We start from the raw sequence: 21167 nt of genomic DNA, 5'->3' as shown, positions 1-21167 counted from the left end.
TGGTGGCCTGTGCCATGCTGGTCAAACTAGGTGGTGGTAATGGTCTCCTTTAGAGCTTAATCATCTGCAGGGGCAGTTCAGCCTCACTGTCAAAACCAGGAAGCAAGCTCATATAATGCAAGAAAGGCTTCTTCTATTTTCCAAATGTTGAAGGTTAGAAGTTATAAAACATCAAGCACTGCTCCCAAGAAAGACAGCTTAACTCACAGCACCCATGCTAGAGCGCTTCCTGATGCCATTCCAGAGCTGGTCAATACTACCAAGCAAATATCTGAGATGGAAAATACTCCTCCTAAGGCCTTTTTCCATGTGCAAAGCCCCACATGTACATCCGAGAACTAGATCATCTGATTCAGGTCTGATGTCTACAGCCCATCCATAATGCCTAAAGTAACAGAGACTTACTTTCAACATTGTTCCAGCAAAACACTAACTAGTATAAAAGAGTTATCACACCTTTAAAAAAATACATCCAAAATATTTTTAAAGGATTTGGTTATTAAATCATTGTATACCTGTGGATTAAGTAGTGGGGGATTAAAAATAATTCAGTTCTAAAACAAGCTCTGGAAGACAGGCAGTGTTCACTTTCAAAACAAGAAAGAGTGGAGATTTGTTGAGCTAACAGTTCAAGAGATAAGACGCAGAGTTTTATATGGAAGTTTCATCAGGGATTGGCAGGATACTTGACTTAAAAAAAAATGTTTAAAAGAAAAAAAATTGGGCAGACAAGCTATTTTATGTTAAGCTCAGAATTCTTAACCATGACAAGAAAGCTATTTTTTTGTGTTGACTCAGGCTCAATGTCAAAAATTGTGGGATTCAGAGTACCTAACCTTCCAAAGGTAACATGGAAAAGTTTATCAAATTACTGTAACTCCTACTAAAACCAATACAAAAATACAAGATTTAAATATCCGTTCCTATGTAGAAATGGAAGTTGGGAGATAAACATAACCTGAAACTAAATGTGATTTAGAACACAGACTGCATCCAATCTCCAGTAAAATTTACAAACGGTTCACCTATGTTTGACACAGGTTGAAATAAAACTAAAACTTCACATCCGATTCACAGCATCACTGCACAATCTACTTCGCATTCATTCTTTTCACTGAAAAAGACTCACGTTACAATAGTAAGAATATATTCTATGTGAAGCTCCCATTGTTTCCATCAACTGCATTTACAGAATTGGTTTTGCTGTTTTGGTTTTGTTTGGGTTTTTTTAAATGCAAAAGCTTTTTGAAGAGCCTCTTTTCAGGCCAGTCGTTAATGAATTTTATATAACATCTCAAACTGTGAAGAATATTTTGTAAATAATTTGAATGTAACTATAACCAGGTTACTTAAAGATAGAACACCACCTAGCTATATGGTTATGTCTGAATCTTGTCACATGACGGATCCCCTACTGCTCTCTCATCTAAACTTTCTGGTTGGAATGGAAGAATTAAATCAAGTAAAAACAATACAGTGGCCAGCAAATCCATAATTCTAGCTACCAAAAGAAAAATTTGTTTATTTTACAAGGTGGAAAAAAACACCGCCCTTCTTTTATGTGTGGTGTAGGGTACACTATACCCTACACCACACATACAAGAAACCTAGAATGTACAAGAAGCCTGGTATGGCACAGGGAAACAGCGGGTACCTGCTGCATCCGGAGAGATTCCAGCTCTCTCTCCAGCCGGGTCCGCAGCCTGTGTTCCAGCTGTTCCCGTTTCTCACACGCTGCCTGCAGCTGAACCAAGGCCTGCTGCATCTTCTCCACCTTCTCAACATAGACCTGCTTCTTTTTTAGCTGAAACAAGGAAGAAAATGCAACATAAATTAAATAGTGAGAACAAGTGAGTGAACTTCTGGCTTTGTACATATTGCAGAGCACAGAAACAACAGCCAGGAAGAACATGTCCAGATGACTGCTGGCAGTGTGCCTCCGACTCCTACCCTGCACTCGACACTCAAGACGTTACAGGTCTTTCCCATCTCTGCCTTCCTGCTAGGTATATTTGTTCTTTTTGTCCTCAGCGACCCCATGGTAATGATGGGGAAACTGAGGTAATTATCTGTTGCAAATGATTGAGAGCAGCAATGGGCTAGAAAGGGCATCTGGGTTCATAATAGCGAGTATTTAAGTGATTTGACACATGTTACCAAGGTAACTGTAGCAAATACAGCATTTAGAGCTGGTCCACAAGTTGGGAACGCTTTTCAGTGCAATATTGAAAATTGCTGGCAGTGGTTTTATGAGGTTTAAGCAGAAACTGAATCAAAACTTGCAGGCTCCTATTCCAGTTCCATAACAATAAAATAATGAATAGGATCAAAGCATACACTAGACATGGCCTGTGCTCTCTCCATGCTGCAGACAGGTTTATTCTAGCAGTCTTCTTGGCCCAGTGTGACCTGAGAGGTCCTGCTCCGTTCCTTGCCCCTGCCCTTCCATCCTCCTCCATCGTTCATCCTGCAAACCAGGCTGCTATCCTCTCTCATGATAAGCAATGAAAACTACCATGCCGAGACCCCCAATAACTGTCTTAGCAAGGTTAATCCACAGTTCAGCACAATAAAACCAAACTAAAATACGAATGGAAAAAAAAGAATACAACATACCCAGGGCCCAGCTCTATTCTAATATATAGAATACTGCACACCTATGGACATAATTTTCTGTTAAGGAAAAGACTAACAATCACGATTATCTGGCCTTCTGCAGCAAATCTGTGGCACTGCTTTTTTAGCTATGATTGTCATAAACCCTGAAACACAAAAATAGCAGGAAGAAAGCAACTTTCCCCAACAGTCAGAGCCAAAGTCTAGAGAAGCATCACAATGCAAAACACAGACTCCCTTATGTGAGTTCAAAGAGCTACTCTACAGCTTCATGGAAGAAAAGTCCACTGAGGGATATTAAAGACAAAAGACACCACTTTTGGCTCAGGAAGTCCTTCTTGGAAGTGGAAAGTATTCTGGGAAAGTATCGCTGTTTGTTGGCCCCATTCTGATAGTGTTCCCTAGGAATCTGCTGCAAGTTTCGGTGGAGACAGGATACTAGGCTTGCTGGGCTTTGATCTGAACAACATGAGCCGTTCCTACATTGCACCTTCCTTTTGAAAAGGAATGATTGTGTATTTCTTCAAAATTTTCCCTTTTCACACTCCTGTTCCTTGAGGCAATCAAGAGACTGCAATATGAATAGCAGAGAGAGAAAAATCTCCAAACACTATTAATCCCAGACATGGTATCCTTTTCTTCTCTTCATAAAGTCAGCAGGCATCTAATCTCACAGCATGAATGTTGCTGCCCTAGAAGATTTTCCCCAAACAAGTATTTTATAATAAAAGTTACAATAAACAGTGAGTAATCCAGCTAAAGGCCTTCCCACAAGTGCATGTACAGTAGAAAGGTATTTTTATCCTTTGATTGCTCAAGATTTCAAGCTTGTTTGGAATGGGAGGGACAAGAACATTTTAATGCAACTTAATATTCCACTGCTGCTCTGCAGAAAATCAATAAAAATGTTATACTAAATAGATATTTCCATTGTAGATCATAGTGCTTAATAACACTGATTTAAGCTTTCTTAGACTCCAATAACGTGTAGATTAATGCACTAGTTCTACATTTAGATTAACAGCAGTTGAATGTAGTTCTGTAACTAGCCAGAAATTATAAACTATGAGTCAGCAGCAGAACCTAGAAATGGAGAGCACCCTGGATCTTGATTTTACATATGAGCTTACTGACCTGGAGAAGAGTAAGGAACAACCTAATAAACTCACTAGCAATGAAATATCATGCACTGAGCTGAATAATAATCTCTTGAAAATCTGCTCTCCTCACCAACTCTTCTGTATAAAAAATTAAGGAAGGAAGAATGGACATTTGGTCTCTTATTACCTACCACAAAGCATTTAAATATCTGAAAAGCTTTTAACACACAGGTAAAATTCTCCTTGCAAAAGTAGCTGCTGACAACATTTTACTAGTTTCATAATTAATAAACCTGAGTAAGTGTGGATTAACATTTTGGCCTGCATTCAAAGAATACCAAAAGCCCAGCCAAAAAAGAATTAGGACACAGAAATTCCACTGAAACGTTCACTTTGAAAGTGCTCCCATCAGCCAAACCTGCAGGTGAAACATTGCAACACAAGCAATTGCCCAACTTACGAGCACTGCCTGCACACGCCTAACTCATGCACGAGGCCTAAAGTACAGGCACAGCTTGTTCAGTGGCTTTTCATAAAGACAACTTTTTTGCCCCCCTTCACAAAATACACTTCATCTTCCAGCATCAGGAAGAATTAGGAATGTTAGAAAATTTGGGGGTTGTGTGTGTAAGTTTTTTAATGGCTTAAATCCAGAATTAATTCAGGAATCCCTCAAATAATTTTCAGTTTTTTGGAACACAGATGTTCAATAAGATTTAAAGGCATGTATGTGCTTCAGACAACTCAGCTTTCCTAATGTGCCTTTTGACACAATTATCCTTTCTATATGAGATTGTTTCATTTCATGCACTCACTGCACTCAAGTCAACTCACTGCATATTCTAGCAGAATCATTCATTTCCAGCTCTGTCATCTCTGCTACTGCAAGTATTTGTGAAGAACAATTTACCTTTCTGTGAACCAGGATTCTCCAGGAGTGGTAGCAGTGAAATCTAATTTTTATTAATTTTTTTAAAAAATCTTTCTAACTCGATCCATCCTCTCAGTGTAAAGAGGATCAGGAGTAATTCTTCCAAGCACAGAGGGATTTCATTACCATAAACTGAGAGTATGATCGCAGACAGGAATTGGAAACAGTTTCCTGAGTATTGCCAGGGTGCTGCAGACATAAGTGGCAGCATGTTGAGGCTTGTTCTTGGTCATTTGCCATGGATTCCCCACCCTCTCTCTTCCAGCAAAGCACCAAAACTGGCTGCTCAGTGCCAAGGGCCATAGTAACATCTACCATGGGGGAGATGGCATCAAAGGACGCTGAAATTCTCTCCTCTGCAACAGGCCTTGCAGTGAACACGTGCTCTAGATAAGAGTTCATTCCTGAAGCTTTACAAGGATGCAGTCACACCCTTTGGTATATAATCTTAAATAAATTTGACAAGATAGTAATTTTCCTTTTGATGGCACTGCATTTAACTAAGAAGCAAGCTCATGCTCACATAATGTATTATAACTGTTTTGCCTTGAAGGGTGCTCTGAAAATGTAGAGCATTTTACTCATAATAATATCTTTATTATAACACCTCTTTAAGACGGTAAGATCTCAAATAACCTCAGTTCACGTCTGGAAGCACAGCAGAGCACTTCAGCATGACTGTATCCCTTCCCAGCATTTCCTACAGCACATGGCACAACTTTAATCATGTGCCTATCTTCTCCAGGTCAATCCCTGACTGCTTTGGAACATGTCCTACCCAAGTATCAAATTTCAGGCTTTATCAACAAGATTTTCTAATGAAACCATTGTAAATAAGAGCAGTCACTCTTCAGTTCACATCCACTATGATGTTTACGTAAATCCTGCAACAGGGCTGAGGACAAGAAAAACAAAGAAGGCAAGGACTGGCTTGGGACTCTGCAGAAATCTAGAACACAAAAGTGCAAATTGATGCAGGGAATACCCCTGAAAGTTTCCCTGGCCTCCCAATCAAGTACTTCTGTCTTCATTTTATTTCCTCTATCCCTTGTCAAGACTGTTTTCTGCAGTTGAGAGCCAGCTGGGAGAAGCAGGATACGCTTGGGATTCAGAGGCTTCATTGCTCACAAGAGTCTGGCTGACCTCAAGAGCAATCTGTTTCCAAGTTAGTCAGAAAGATTTACTGCCTGAAAATGTCTGCACACCGATATCCCTGAACTGCAGGGCTTCCAGCAATGGAAAATGAATCAACCACTCTAAACATACAGGGATGAAATGATTAAACAAATTCATTAAACCTAGAAAACTGAAACTAGTCCTCAGAATCTTTCTGCAGGAGAAAAGACTTCATAAGACAATGCAGTGCCCGGCAGCAGGCAACCTGCACACCTCTCTGCTACAGAGAACATTCGCATGGTCTGCAATCAATGGCCAAGGACAAAGTATTCCTGTCAGAAATAGGGATATTTGATTATTACTACAACTGCCCAGCAGAAAAGGGATTAACATTCTAAAAGCTGAACGAATCCTGTTCCCTCACTTGATTTAGTCTTTGACTAAATCCATGCAATCTCTTTCAGGGATGCCAGGTCCTTGCAGAAGAAAGGCTCTGAAGAGGGCAGGGCGGTTTCATGCACACAGCACAGGGAGCAGGGGCATACAGGAATGAGGAAGTTTCACTGTCAAGTCACTATAAGCAAGGGAGGTAGAGGCTTTAACATCCTCCAAACTGGAGCTGCCTCTGCAGGACAAATGCAGTTCTGGACATAACAGGTGAGGGGGAAGAAATGATCTTCTTTTGTAAAGAGATTCATCGCTTCCAGATGCGTTACTCAGCAAGAGTTTTTCTGGGGAAGAAAAGAAGACTTCCTGCATAGCTAGCAATGATTCAGAAACTCTCCCAAGGCATTTTGACAAACCCAGCCATTACCCTCTTCATCTTGGACAGCTCCTATTTCAGCAAATTGGTAACACTCGTCAGCATCTGCTTGTCTCCCACCCACTATTTCTGATGTCTTCAAAGTCCTTTGTTTAATATATTCAGGGTGTTTTCATTACATTCTGGTTTTATCCTAAAGCTGAATCTATTCAGATGCAGCTGAAAATGTGTTTCCCCACAAGAATTTGCCTGCTATGGCAGAAATGTAGTTTAAAAAAAAGACAGCAAGCACGTTTAAACCACCTCTCCGTCTTGCTGTTGGAATATATTCCTCTAGGATGCCTTTGAACCCTCAGTTTGTTTGAATTCAGGCCCAATAAGGCGCCACTGGCCTCAGCAAGAACTCATGCTAAAGCAATTTGGTAACATTATCCTCTTGCTAGGGAATAGTGTTTGTTGCATGGGAATGTCATAATGTCGTCTCTCCGTTTGTTTGTGTAAAATAAGTTATAACTCTCAAAGCCACCTCTGGAAAATTACTAATAGGCAGAATATGAGAGGTAGCGACATGGCAATAAAAAGCCAGTTCTGTGTTGCGACAAGAATGCAGGTCATTAAAGACACATGCACACACTAGTTACAGAGAAGAGAGGGATTTTTCTCTCCTCTCCATCCATGAATGATAAGCCATCCAAAAAGTGTACCCTTTAAAAGTAACTCTGTCCTGAAAGGAGTAGTTATGCAGCTCTGAGAGTCTAACAATTTAAGTGAGACAAAGCTGTGGAGACTAGGAATATCTTTTTATAGACCCAGAGAAGTGACTGGAAAAAACAGACAAGCCTTCAACCACACAAACTCTCCTTTGGGTCTCTTCCCTACAAGCCAGAGCTCTGTTCTGAAAGTGTCTCAGACACAGCATATAAAGTACAATAGATGTCATTTGGAAATGAACGTTTGCACATTTCCCCACAGACAGAACCCTCAGTGTTATCAGAAATAGTGCACTATTTCTCTCCACAATAGCTGAATAGGAAATGAATATAGTATCTTAGCTCTGATATCTGGTTTATGTTGAATTCTGATGGCTGAAAGATCTTATAGCTTCTAAATACAAGCCACTTTCAGAAAAGATATTTCATTCAAACTTATTCCTTTCCCCCAGCCCCAAATTTGCACCCATTAGCGAGGATGTCTGGCTTCTCCCTCCATTGCAAGGTGTGTGCATGAGGATGGCAAAGAGTAGATATTTATATCTTCTTAGTGGTAGTCACTATTTTTCAAAGCTGTCTCCTTAAGGCACTCATTAAAACAGAGGCTTGTAAAGTGGTGGAGCAAAGGAGTACAAGTTACACTACTATTAAAAAAACCAAAACTTTTTTTAAGTTGAAATGTGGTCTTCCATGGTATGAATTAACCAGGGTAAGCAGAAATGACCAAGTTCAATAAAAGTTCTAGAAATTACTTTTTTTTAAAAAAGAGTTTAAAAAGTAGCAATTGTACCCTCTACATCCAGCAGTTGTGGTTAGATAAAGTATTTGGCATCAAACACCCTCCTGCAATATTACAAGCCTGGTAAGGACTCACCATAAGCCAGCATTTACCCAGAGTCTCAGGCTGGCCTTGGCCCAGAGCAAAGCGAAGTTTAACCATCTGCTCTGCTTGCTGAAGGCTCTCAAGGTGTATGCTAGCAGATGTTGGTTCAGTCATGGCAACGTGACCATTTTAAAAGCTCGCGCATACAGGCCATCTGTGACCATCTACCACCTACAAACCTGCTGCACACTGCAGTCATTCAAATGTTTACATCAAAATTGAGACCATCGTGGCAATCCACGCTCCAAAATGAGAATTTTTCATTGCTTTAGCTCTGAATATTATTATCACTAACCATTTCTGACCATGATACATGTTTTTAAGTCAACATGCATCTTACCTCAAATATATTCAATTTATCTCAAATTCATTGCATGTAATGAAAATAATCTGAAGTTTTGATTTTAAAAAACACAGACTAATACTTCACTAGAAACAATTTTAATAAACTGTTGACTTATGCATAACTGTGGAACATCTACTACAGGGAAGGACAAAAATGATTAAGTGAAAATAGGGGTTAATAACTGGGTATCTTTATGTGGAGTAGAGAAGTAGTAACATTTAAATATTATATATAAAACATACACATACTTAGCAAGTCTGTTTGTAGACATATTTAAGTTTGTTTGAAGTACTCATGATCACTCACCCTTTTTAGTACTCTGCAGAAATAAACTCCACACTATTGAAAACTTTAATGGCAGCTCGTTCTAAATTTGAAGAGTCATTTTACCCCTGCTAACAGACCAGGGAAAGTATTCTATGAATGTTTACTTTTGCTTCCAACTTCTTCACACTATACTTTAGTATCTCCAAGATCATTCCTTTCTCCATCACACTTAGCATCCCTTTACCTCTTCATTCCCTCTAACTCGGATGCTAAAATCCAGTATATATGAAAACTCTCAAAGCTCCACAGGAGTAGACAAATATCTACATTTTACAGACCGGTGGTTTTGTCTAAACTGGTAATTCGGGCAAAGGATTTTAAGAGGAATCTGGAAGTTCCAATTCCAGTGCAACATTTAAACTCAGCGATAGTGATATATGGCTTATAGCTCTTGGTGAATATAAGACACGGTAACTCTGCTTAGTAGGAAGTCAAAACGGAAGGAGAAAAAAAAAGCTGAAAACTTACATTACAGGATGCAACAACTGAAATACACACACCCCCCTCAGGCCCTGAGCCAGACTGGCTGCCAGACCTTAGTGTAAGAAACTCCACCCTCTTCTGCAGGACTAGTTTGGAAATTCCTGACAATTACAGGGACTAGTAACTCAGATAAAGCTGGCAGGAATAAATGAAGTAATTGACAAATTGTTCATATATCTTGGTCACTAAATGTCACTAACTCGGGCTGACATTTACAGTCCCTTCTAAATGGTGCCCTGAGCACTGAACAGCTTGCTTGGCTGTCTTTCGGAAAGTTACCAAACAGCTTGAGGATTTGAAAAGTTCCCATAATTTAATACTAATGAGGGAACAAATTCTTTATAATCCTAAGTATTTTATTAAAATGTTATTTGGGAAACCTGCAAAAGCGACTCTTTACTCCTTCTGTTTCCCCTTATTCCCCCTCACATCTAGGAAAAAGCAGCGTTAATTCCTGCTCCCTCACTGAGACGCTTCCATATTTATCTACAACAGGAAGGGTGGCAGTTCCTGTGCACCCTGGGATTCGAGCAAAGGTTGGATGCAAATGACCACAAGCCCTCATGCTGGGTATTTGACTGTAAATCAGCATATGTGTGCTTTTTAAGCTATCATGCAATCTAGCCCAGAGTTACTTACCTACTTTACTATTCTACCTAGGCAGAAATACTTTGCAACAGCACCGAACACAAGTCTTCTAGTAAAACGAGAGAGGTCTTTTGAAAAGAAAACATACAATTACGCCTAAAGGCTTCAACTTTAATGTGAGGGAGCCAATATTAGAGCCTACACAGAGGTTCAACCTAGCCAAGTGCTGTGTGTGCACTGCCCCAGCTGATCACAGCACCTCTATACACGTTGACTCCAAGCATCTGAATAGTTCCAGGGAAGCCACAAGGATGTCCTGTGTACTTAGTCACACATCAGACTTTTAGTGTAGTAAGATGCTGAAATCTGAATGAAAGCCAAAGAGCTCCAATACGTTGCAGGATCAAATGACAGAAGAGTTTTAGAGCCAAAGAGAACCATGTCATGTTTAAATCACCCTATAATCTAATGCTCTCTATTCCCCTGGGCAACAAAGGTGCAAGTCAGCCTTGCCAGGAGATGCTGCAATTTTCGTGAAATCAATAGGCTTGTCAACTGTGCGCAAGGCTGAACATGGTCAGTAATATTTAAGCATTCCTCTGACTCTGTTTTTTTATTATTATAATTTGTATTGCACAGAACCTGGTTCCCCAGTGATGGACCACAGCCTGGCAATGCTAAGTGCCATACTTAGGGAAAGCTCCCTGCCCTCAAAGCTCACAGCCTGAGTCTGGGACTGGAGACAACAAGCAGAAACAGGCACACAGGGCAGGCCAAGCAGACAGCCTCTGGGTTAGCATGAACAGCAGTAGGCTCTGTGGCCTCGCCCCTGCCAACCATGCTGTGAGCATCACAGCAAGGGATGTTTCAAAGCAGCCTTGCCAGTGTTTGCAGTAAAGGTGAGGACAGTCTGTGAGAAAGCACAGAAGTGCTTTTTTCAGGGTGGGGCAGAAGGGATGGTTGGAAATTGAGAAAGACCACAGTAGAAGATTCTCTCAGCAAGAAGGGGAGAAGAGAAACGGGGTTGGGTAAACCATGAGGGGCCTGGAAAGCAAAGAGGAACTTCCTGAATTTGATGTGGTGGAGAAAGGAAAGTGAGGTGAAGCACTGGGGAGAAAAGCTGATAAGGTATGATGGCGGGTAACCCTGCAACAACACCCTGAATGAGCAGAGCAGATCCAGGAGGGGAGAGATTGAGGGAGGGCTTCCATGAAGCTGAAGACATTAAAAGAAGGGTACTGCAAGGGGCAAAAATTAAGGACACTAGGAAAAGAAACACAGGAAGGTTCAGGGGAAGGACTACTGAGGCAAATAGAGAGCTTAGAGAAGAGCAGGCTAAAATTAAGGCGATGACTACATCTGTACCTGGGAGAGGAGGAAGGCAGGCAAGACAAGATAGGAGGATGTTCACTTTGTATAGGATCATTCTTCCTCTCCTGGCACAATGGGATCCTGAACGGAAAGAAGTAGAAGCAGACAAGGGGAGGGTTTGAGGAAAGTCTCTGAAGACAGCACAGTGCAGGTGGATATAGGTGCAGTGCTCAACTGAGGGAGATGGCGAGTGCTAGCAGGCAGGAAGATGGCAGAATTGAAGGAGGAGAGAACAAATCTGTAGTGGAGGAAGTGTGCTTGGTCATGACATTTCCTCCAGAGGCTCTCTATGGAGGAAAAGTAGGAGTAAAGGAAGCAGAGACTGGGAGTGGGAAATGGAGCCTTTGAGAGGAAAGGAGTAGGCGGGAGGAAAGAGGACAGACACTATGACGCAGAAGGGCAGCAAGGTGACAACCATGTGTGAGTGGCAGGGACAAAGCTACAAAAGAAACTGCTGTGAAAACTGCCCAGCTAAGCAGCTCAAATGCATTATCCCCTCTTGGGAGGGAGAAAACAACCAAGGTCATGCCCAGCTTATTACAAATGCTGGGCACATACGGTGATCTGCACTGTGCACCGCGATAACCTGGTGTAAGTGGAACACCTGGCAAGGGGACAAGCTGCATTCATTTGATATTAGTTAGAAGTCCATCCAGATCTGAATTTCTGCCAAGTTCAGGAGGTTGCCAGGGCTGGGATTTCAGTTCCAGCCCACTTTTATCAGTTGAAACAAAAAGAAAACGAAACATGACTGCTTAGACGAAAGCACTTCCAAGGAAATACAGATTTGTGGCTTATCTGTGCACAGTTCAGTCATTTAGCTAACCAACACAAAGCTAAGCCGTTATAAACAGCTTTGAAGCAAGCAGATTTCCTCATAATTTGCAGAAGACAGTCTCATTCCCACAGTCACAGTCACTGGAACCCAAGCTACCCTTATTTCTTTCTCCCAGCATCCTTACCTCCTCCTCCAGTTTCACCACCTTGGCCTGAGCATTGTTCAAGGCCTGGTCTCGGATCTCGATGTGTCTTCGTTGATCCTCGTTGGTGGAGCGTGCAGCCGCCAGTTCTATTTCCAGTTTTTCTTTTTCCCGCTGTGTTTCTTTGTCTATCAACACAAAGTGAGGGAGTTATCAATGGACAGTACTAATCTCTACCCAGCTTTCAGGAGTCTTTCACTCCAGAGGTGAAGGGAAGATTGTACTGGAACTCCTCAAAAGAGAGAGAATGCAAATCTAATGCTAAGGGGAAAAAAAAGTACATGGCTTTCAAGGAAGAGAAGGACTTGTAACCCTGAAAAACAAGCATGGTACCTTCAAGTAACAATGTGCCACAATGCTAGCGAGAGGGAATAGAAGGTGCATCACTCAGCACAGTTAGGTAATTTGCTCTGATTATACAGATGGTTAGTGAAACTTGACACCTCTTTACCTCTGAGCTTTCAGCAGTGGAAAACAAACTGGGTAATTTTAATATCCCAGGCTGGGGAGAAGAGATGGCAGACTTCTGTGCCTGAAAAACTTGTGCTCCTTTTTTTCACACTGACCCCACAAACAGGAAGGCTGTTCTGCCTGGGGCAGCTGTCCTCCTTCTCAAAGTAACACCCAATTGTCCCACTTTGCTGGCAGTACCATCAGAGGAGTCAGAAAACAAGTGAGCAGTGAGACTCCTCAGTCTTCCTGTACTGCCCTTAAAAATGACACCCTGGGCCAGAACTGAGGCACATATATCTGTTCTTTCACTTCTCAAAGTAGACCTGCAGTTCAAGAAAGCCTTTTGCCCAGCACTGAGGGTCCATGTCTGATGCTTTAAAGCCACCCCAAGCACAGCAGCCAGTCCTTTGCTGCTGCTCTCCAGAAAGAGCTGGATCTAGTGGGAGCAGCTATGCTGTGTGTTTAAGGAACAGGGCAACTGCCTTCATAAAAAAATAAATAGGATAAAATAATTGGGGACTAGAGAAATTATCACACAGGGGTGTAAAGCAAAGCCACAACACAGAGATGATGTCCTCTGTATATGTTGTCATTCCCAACTCAAGCCAACCAGCTACAGTGATAACATTAACACACTTGCTGGATACATAACCACAGAATACTCCCTGGAGTGATCTACACCCAGCACTGATGACACCAGAGAAACTGCATTCCAGAAACCAATATCCCACGACAAAGGAATGAGGACAAGGAGTGGAAGGCTTGAAAAACAGGAACTAGATCCTGGGTGTTAGTTAGGACAGACTGCATATGGAGTACACAGGCCCGTTTGTACAAGCATGTGCATAACTATATTTACAGGACCACAATTATTCCGTTTCTTCTGCCAGCAGAGAGCCAGGAGCAAAGCTTTAACAACACAGAGTAGCTAGATTCCCTTCTGCTAGGGAATCAACGCAGCCCACACACAGGTTGCAAAACAAACCTGTCCACCAAACAGCATCCAGAACTCTGCAGAGCAAACCCTGACTGCAACTCAGAGTTAGCCTGTGACATGAGACACAAGGACAAAGGCTAATGTCACCACCTGTCTATTCTTTTCCCCACCTCTCCCATCCCAGTATTTCTCCTCCACCCAGGAAATGAGTTGCTGACAGTATCAGCACGCTAAAATGTATTGCAGGGAACGGGCAGAGATGAGACAGGGTGGCATTATGCCAGCAGGTATCAATCAGTGCCAGCAGTCTGTTTGTTAATCTGTAAGTGCCTGCAGCAAGGCTTTTGGAGGTTTTGTTCCAGACTTTTCCCCAAATGAGTACTGCTCACTCGACAAGTACCTACAGCACCCCTAGAAATGCTGGGACCAATGAGAAATGGAGCACTACTGTTGCCATGTTCATCCAAAAGAAGAAACTGAATGTGAGGCCTCACAGTTTTGACCTTCCCACCTCTCTGGGTGAGCCTGTGAACCTCGAAGTCCACCCAACCAGTTTGAATGCGAGACTAAACTCACAGACTTTCCACTATCACCGGGAGTTTTGAATTCACACCCTGACAGCCATCTGCTTGCAACATAAGCCGCAAGGAATAAGCTAAAGACAACACAAGAGAAGGATACCAGCATTTGTCAGAGTAGAAGCAGTGTGTGTTACACCACAGAAAAATCTCTATTTTGCAATTTTATTGCATTACCTTTTTATATAACAATTGGAGAAAAGTGAGCATTGTCAGAAGGGTGGAGTACACTATGGGATGAGAGAAAAGTTGGCTCACCGCCGTCGGCCTCAAGACATTTCAGTACAAAGGAAAAGCAGCATTTCACATCCGTCATTTTGGTTTGCCATGTGATAAATCCACTGCTGTGGACAGAATTCGTGATCCTTACCCAGCCCAGCATACTGCAGGCAGTGTTCATCCCCTTTATTTTTGCTGAACTGCATAGGGTAGTGGCAAATTAGAGGAAAGAGGTAAGAGACCTACCAGGTTTCAGTCCCACTGGCCTTAACTCATGCCAGGACTCTTGACAGCCATGAAACGTTTAATTCCAAAGCTTTCAGGGGACAAAACAGGTGGACAAAATATCCTGTACATTATGGAGTAAACACTAATTTCACAGCTCAACTGCAAACTACATTTGCTCCAAAATCTCTCATAAATGCCATCAGATGGACTTTACATACTGGCAGAAAAGGAATTCCTGAAGCCCTCCTTTCTCCACTGCCAGTTTTGGACTGTCACTGCCCTGATTTCTGTCCCGGTAGAAAACCAACCGATCTGAACTATGCTAATCTGCTGCATCGTTATCCTTCCCAGGATGACTGGAGAATTTCTACTGACCCATAATGATTGCATAACTCACTTTGTGCAAAGAGTTGAGAGATGGTTTTCCGATTGTCTTCAGACCCCTCAAATTCCTTCTCTGCAAGCTGCTTGTTGGCCGTCTCCATACGTTCTGCAAAATTTTTCAACGAAAGGAACATTAAATAATTTAAAACTTTTAAGCATTAAGTCACATCTGCTCAGGACATTTCTAATGCAAGCTAGGGGAAAGGATCTCCTAATTCTACACAGCCAAAATCAAAAAGCCTATCAAAAGCTGGCACTCGCTTTTGAAATGATTCTAATTATGTCCTTGAGTAAATATTCTCAATGAGACAAAACAGGTTAAATAAAGTTCTAAAGAAATTACTTTAAGCAAGTAACACAGAAGTTTATTTTTTCAATTTTTACAAATGTTCACACCTTATTTTTTCCACCCAAATAAATCTCACCATGCAATTAAAAGATTCCCTTATAATTCTCCACTAAATCTTAATAGTTAGAAGATTAAATCACTGTTGTCCAATTACTTGACTTTAGGGAAAAGTGTAAAACCCTAAGGACAGCCTAACAGTTCTGCTGCTGCAGGCTGTTAGAAATCAGTCTATGAAAATAAGAAAGAAATGTTTATGCTGTGTTTTATTATGAATAAGATTATTTAACGCAGGCCTTTGTGTACTGTCCTTCTCGATAGCACTGGGCACTGTATGGCCTTACTTCTTGGATGCAAAACAATTTCTGGGACCATAGTCTTAGTAAGAAACTAGGGCAGTGAGAGCAGATGACGTGTAGGACAATCAGAAGGCTTTGATAACAAAATTAAACTTACAGTTTAAAAGACTGATTGTGCACCTTTAAACATCTCAGACTGCAGATGTTTTTCACCTTTCAAATTAATGCTTAAACTTTTACCCATATTAAGGTCAAATACCATTCAACATCAGTCTCCACTGCCAGGCGTCATACTGCCTCAGCCTCTTAGCAAGAACCAGACACTAACAACATCTCACTTTGGAAAAGGAAGGGAGATCCAAAAAGCCAGATGCCTACATTGATAAGGAATGACAAGACCTTCAGGAAGAACAGGCAGTCTGCAGTTTGTATGTCAGTGCAAAAGGGTCACTGGACAGGAAATAAAGTGAACATGCCTGGTGTGGGATTAGGCAGTCAGCAAAATGTCTTTCCATTTGTATAAACTGAACAAATTGTACAAATTGTGTCTAGGATATAAGACAAGAGAGAATTCCAGGCTTGCATCTGGTTTATGGTATTTGGCTTATCACATGTTTCTTGTCAATGAGAAACAGACTGGAAATGAGAGACTACAGCACTCTCCTAAACCTGTCTTTTCCATAGTCCCAGCAAGCGCTGAAAATCTCAGACTACTGAATATACCAGAGTATCCTGTCATATTCTAGTTGTGTCAACAGACACAGCGAATTCTGCAGCAAAACACTGTCCTGGCCAAGTAAGTACAACAATAAAAAAAACAAATATTGAAGATCAGAAGTTTTACTTCATTCACCTCTTAGATCCCTGTTGAAATCATGAAGCCTACGAATTTCTCCTTCCAGTTTGTTTCTCATGGCCTTTTCCAGGGCATCCCGCTTAGAGGATGATTTCTCCAGGTTTTTGTACGCTTCTGAAACTTGCTGAATTTCTGTTTCCAGCTGCAGTGGAAGTGAAAACAAGCATTTACATTTTATCACTAACAATTCTTTTCATTCAGTCTCAGAAAGGAGATTACTTTCTCTCAAGTTTTCTTTACTGAAAGAAACCTACATTAAGTAAAACGGCAAGTCTCAAGTTTGTGATGGATCCTTCTGTATAGAGCATCAATGGCTGAAACAAAGATCTGGACTGTCCTTCCAGGCTCTAATTCTGTTTCCCCAATATGATCAGAGCATAGATATAGCAAATTGAAGGAGTGCAAATGTAATCTTATTTTTTTTTTAAGACTGGGGCAGTTTGGCACTACTGTTTGGGTAAAAACTATATAAATAGCTAATGCGATATCAAGTTGAGTAAGTAAAATAAAACAAGAAAGGCAGACAAAACTGTGCTAAAAAAATGCTAGCCACAGATCCTGCATTGCTGGTGAACTCTGCAGATCTGTAATCGTTATGGTCCAAAAATTCATAATAAAACCTCCGGATGGTCTATGTTTACACTTCTACAACTTAGTTGTGCTTTTAAATATTCAATTTACTAAATGGAGGGAGGGAAACATTTGCAGTAAAATATGTCTTATCCTTCCTTCTAGCCTTCAGTGTAAAGCTTTCTGATCACCCAGAGCAGAGGGAGATTTGCTTCTAACTCTTTGTAATAGCCTTGGTTTGCCCTGCTATGGAAGCATGGATCCACGTAATAGCAAACCCCATCAGCACTGTCTACAGCAAGTGACCAACAGGGGAGTGGAGGGAAGTGCATTTTTATCTTTCTTTCATTATCAGGAAGCTGTCAAACATTTCTCTAAAGCATTTCCTGGCCAGGAACCTTCCAAAAACAATACAGCAAAATGAACGTATGTCCCTGGAAAGAGGTAACACAGGGAATAATGAGTGTGAAAGCCACACTGGTCACCTGAACTCAAACGAATGTTTTAAGCAGCCACACATTTTTACGGCCCTGGAGACTGCTCAGTGCAAAGAGCACAGCAAGGCCCACAAAGTCCTAAATTGCAAGTAGCGTCAGCCTTTTCACAGCTGCAAGGCAAAAGCAAAACTGACCGGCTGCACAGCTTTAAACCACTGGTCATCAAGAAGTCATTACTATGAGGCTGCATTGAAAATACTTCTACACGTGCACATTAATGATGGGTCTCACTGGGTTTTTTTTTTAAAAAAACGTTTTAGCATCACTTAGTCTACTTGTTTCATAAAGCCAAAGGTGACAAGCAGTTCGATCCCAAACAAGATATTAAGTTTCCATGGAAGTTGTGTGGTATTGAGAGAGTGACAAACCAAGTGTTAGTTTCAGTCCTGCAGTCCAAATGTCTTCAATGTAGCCACAGCAGCAGTACTTGCCTTGCACACTGTCCTGCCAACCAGTTTTGTAGCTATGTCCCCTGTTACCTCCTTGAGTGACTATGGTCTCATGTCGTTCCAAACAGGCCCTTCCTGCAGTCTCTAAAGTCTTTCAGACTGATGGGAAAATGAAGCCTGCTGCTATCCTGGACATAAGAACACTAGCTTTAATTTAATCAAGCAAGCCAAGCAGTCAGCCTCTTCAAGACAGCTGATGAGGATGCTCTTTTGAGCATGGTCAATAAACTGTTAGAATAAAACTGAAGGCTTTGATTCTATCTTCTGATGAAGTTAAGCTGCTGCCCAAAGAGACAGGATACAGACTAATCAATCTCCATATAAAAGACTCTAAAGTAGATGATCAATCCCTTAAGCAAGGAATCTAACAGTCGCAGGTTAGATGATTCAATTATGGATGATATAAGACACAGGAGAGTGCCTGATATCCAAAAACACCCACCTTCTGCAGTCGGGCTACCTTCTCATAACACCCATCCAGCTCCTGTCGTAGAGACCGGTTCTCTTCTGACAGGATTTCCACCATCTGCTGGGCCCTGGAAACTATGGCAAAAGGATCTACTTGCATCTGCTGATACGGGGAAGGTATCTGCTGAGCCCGGGACATTACTGAATAGGAATCCCCTTGCTGCTGCTGTGGGCCTAGGAAGGGCTGGCATAGTCGGTACAAATCTCCCTGATGGACTTGGTTTGACAAGAATGGCTGCTGGGTCCGTGGCAGAATGCCAGGATCTCCCTGGCTTGGAGTCAGAGGTTGCTGATGCTGGGAAGGGGACAGCCTGGATGGTGGCGGAGACTGAAGCAAAGTCAAAGATCCCAGGGATGTCAAGGAAGAAGTTGGGCTGTGGTGGTGAGGTGGTCTCTGTTGTAACTGCAGCTGCACATCTGGGTTCTGCCTGGAAAACAGAGAGCAGAAGCTCCATCAAAGTCATGCAGAAGACGGTGCACAAGCCCAGTGACAAGGCGTGGGATGACCTGTGTAGCTCCTACGCACAGGTCTTCCCCCACAGAAGACTCATACATGGGGTTTTCCTCATTTTTTAAAGTTTGTTTTAAAAAAATGCTTCAAAATCAAATCATTATCAGAAAATACAGTGTAAGTACATGAAGGTCTTTCCTCTTGAGTCTATTTTGCACAGAAACACTAAGAGAAACTCCATCAACAACTACTGACCAAAATTGTTTTTATAACTTCAGAGTAAGAGTCTAGAAACTCTGATGTTCTCATGAAAGTCTCAATTAGATATATACTATAGCCATACCATGCAGCATCCATTTTTCATTGTCTTATCTTTTAAAAGAAAGGCCAATAAGGTGCTTTAGCATGTTATACAGTAATGGAGTTGCATTGGGAAAGCAAATGTTTTAAGAAACAAATAATTTAAAGTACAAATTCTAGAGCACTGCATCAGATTCAGCAGAGGATGTTGTTACAATATTTAACCTGTGGCTGAAGGTATCCTCTGTCTTTGTATGGTCTTCCATACTTTGTGGGTAAGTATGGTCTCCACACTTTGTGGATAAAATGGCTAAACTGAGGACTGTTGAGAATGGGCTTTTTTGTTCTGTCCTGAAATGCGACATCTCTCATGGAGAAAACAATGAATTTTCTTCTGCAATTCGGGATATGGAGTTAAAGGGACTGGCTAAACTCTATGCTAGTATGCCAGCACCACTGCCTGGAGCTTTCTGAAATATCAACCAACAAGCTGCAGCCTGGTCAAATGAGACAGTTAAAAGATCTGAAAACCAAGAATCATAAGCAGTCTTTTGATTCAGAACCACCTTCAATCCTATGCAATAGGTATGTTTACTGCTCCTAACAATAACCTCTATAGGATATCAAACACAGATCTAGCCATCTATAACATACCTGAGTCTTATCACAGAACTAACTCCAAGCTACACCAGCTCACATTTCCCAGGCACTGGAGATCCCCAGCTCGACTTCTGCTGCATTAGCCAAGCAAGAAATCTCTCTTAGAAGATTGTGTGGATTTATCGTGCTTGGATGACCTCAGGAGGCAGGTTTTGCTTCCTCCTCCAAAGGCGTTCAACCTTTAATTTCTCTGGATTTTCTTTATTCTAACAGTTGAAGTCACTCCCTCTCCACGCTGCAGCCAGACTCCTAAGTACAGACCTCAGCCCAGTGCAGACCCAGTCTGGCAGTCCAACATGTACTGAAACACTCCTGTTCTTCTGATAAAATTTCCCACCCTTTAGGATGCAGTTCAACACTGCAGCTGGAAAAGCACATACTGTTGTTCCACCTGGCCATTACTGCTCCTGAATGCCCCCATGGTTGTCTGCGTTCACAGGAAGGACCCTACGCGCTTGCTCTGCTGAGTGCAGTAGGGGTACTGGATGTACCAGAGAGCCCGCAGCACAGCTCTCCTACCACACCAGGAGCATGCCAAGTGACAACAGCAAGTGTGAAGCTGAACTGGGAACTAAAGGGTTACACAACGGGCTTCTTAGCCAAAGTGCAAGCACTCAGCATCATCCTTCCTGTTCTCTGCAGAAAGAACTCATCAACTCCTCATACCCGTCCAAAGAGGAAACGTCTGCATTACTCACATCTGGCTGGCAGCACATGTAGGAGTTCGTACATTCTCAGCTCAGCGCAGGGTTCGTTATTTCAATATCATGCATCTTATGTCTCATTTTCCCTGCTTTCCAGCAGAGAAGGTGCACAGAAACCTCCAAGCTGATGCTCAAACTCCTTAATGGGGAAACAAATCTAGCCTTTGTCACTTAGGAAAAAACAATTACTGCTCTAGTTACTGTTTCTCACTTTCTCACGCTCAGGCGAATGTGGTCGCTGCCAGCAACATCATTTCAGGAGCTGTGCTTCCCCAGAAATGATCATATGCAGCATGAGGATCTCAGGGGTCATGCAGAAGAGAGATGTGCAATTAATTTCCTCAGGAATGTTCAGATTAGTAGCAGCAGTTTGGTTCTTCCCCTCCTGGGAGGTCAGCTCTACTTGCATTTATTTCATTACCTTTATTTGCCAGTTCTCTTAATGAAGAATGAGGCAAAATCATCACATGCCATGCTCAAGGTCGTCTGGTTTGTCTCAGGTGGTTTCCAGCTCTTTTCTTAGCTCACCCAGTTATGCGCAGAGTTAAAATTTT

At 41.9% G+C, this 21167-nt stretch overlaps 1 protein-coding gene across 2 annotated transcripts in view; it reads right to left on the bottom strand.

The window, feature by feature from the left end:
• Positions 1 to 21167, bottom strand: part of AMOT (angiomotin) — a 65297-nt gene that overhangs the window by 10809 nt on the left and 33321 nt on the right. For both annotated transcript variants that reach the window (XM_074882666.1, XM_074882665.1), the window contains exons 4-8: positions 18473 to 18926; positions 16512 to 16656; positions 15027 to 15119; positions 12197 to 12342; positions 1655 to 1804 (exon numbers count right to left, since the gene is read on the bottom strand). In XM_074882666.1, coding sequence (XP_074738767.1) covers positions 1655 to 1804; positions 12197 to 12342; positions 15027 to 15119; positions 16512 to 16656; positions 18473 to 18926 — 988 coding nt within the window. The remainder of the gene's footprint in view (positions 1 to 1654; positions 1805 to 12196; positions 12343 to 15026; positions 15120 to 16511; positions 16657 to 18472; positions 18927 to 21167) is intronic.

Source organism: Strix uralensis, chromosome 13 (genome assembly GCF_047716275.1).
Source record: "Strix uralensis isolate ZFMK-TIS-50842 chromosome 13, bStrUra1, whole genome shotgun sequence".
In the NCBI taxonomy this organism is placed as follows: domain Eukaryota; kingdom Metazoa; phylum Chordata; class Aves; order Strigiformes; family Strigidae; genus Strix; species Strix uralensis.
Note: the sequence above shows the minus strand (reverse complement) of the source record. Positions and strands in the feature narration are given on the sequence as shown.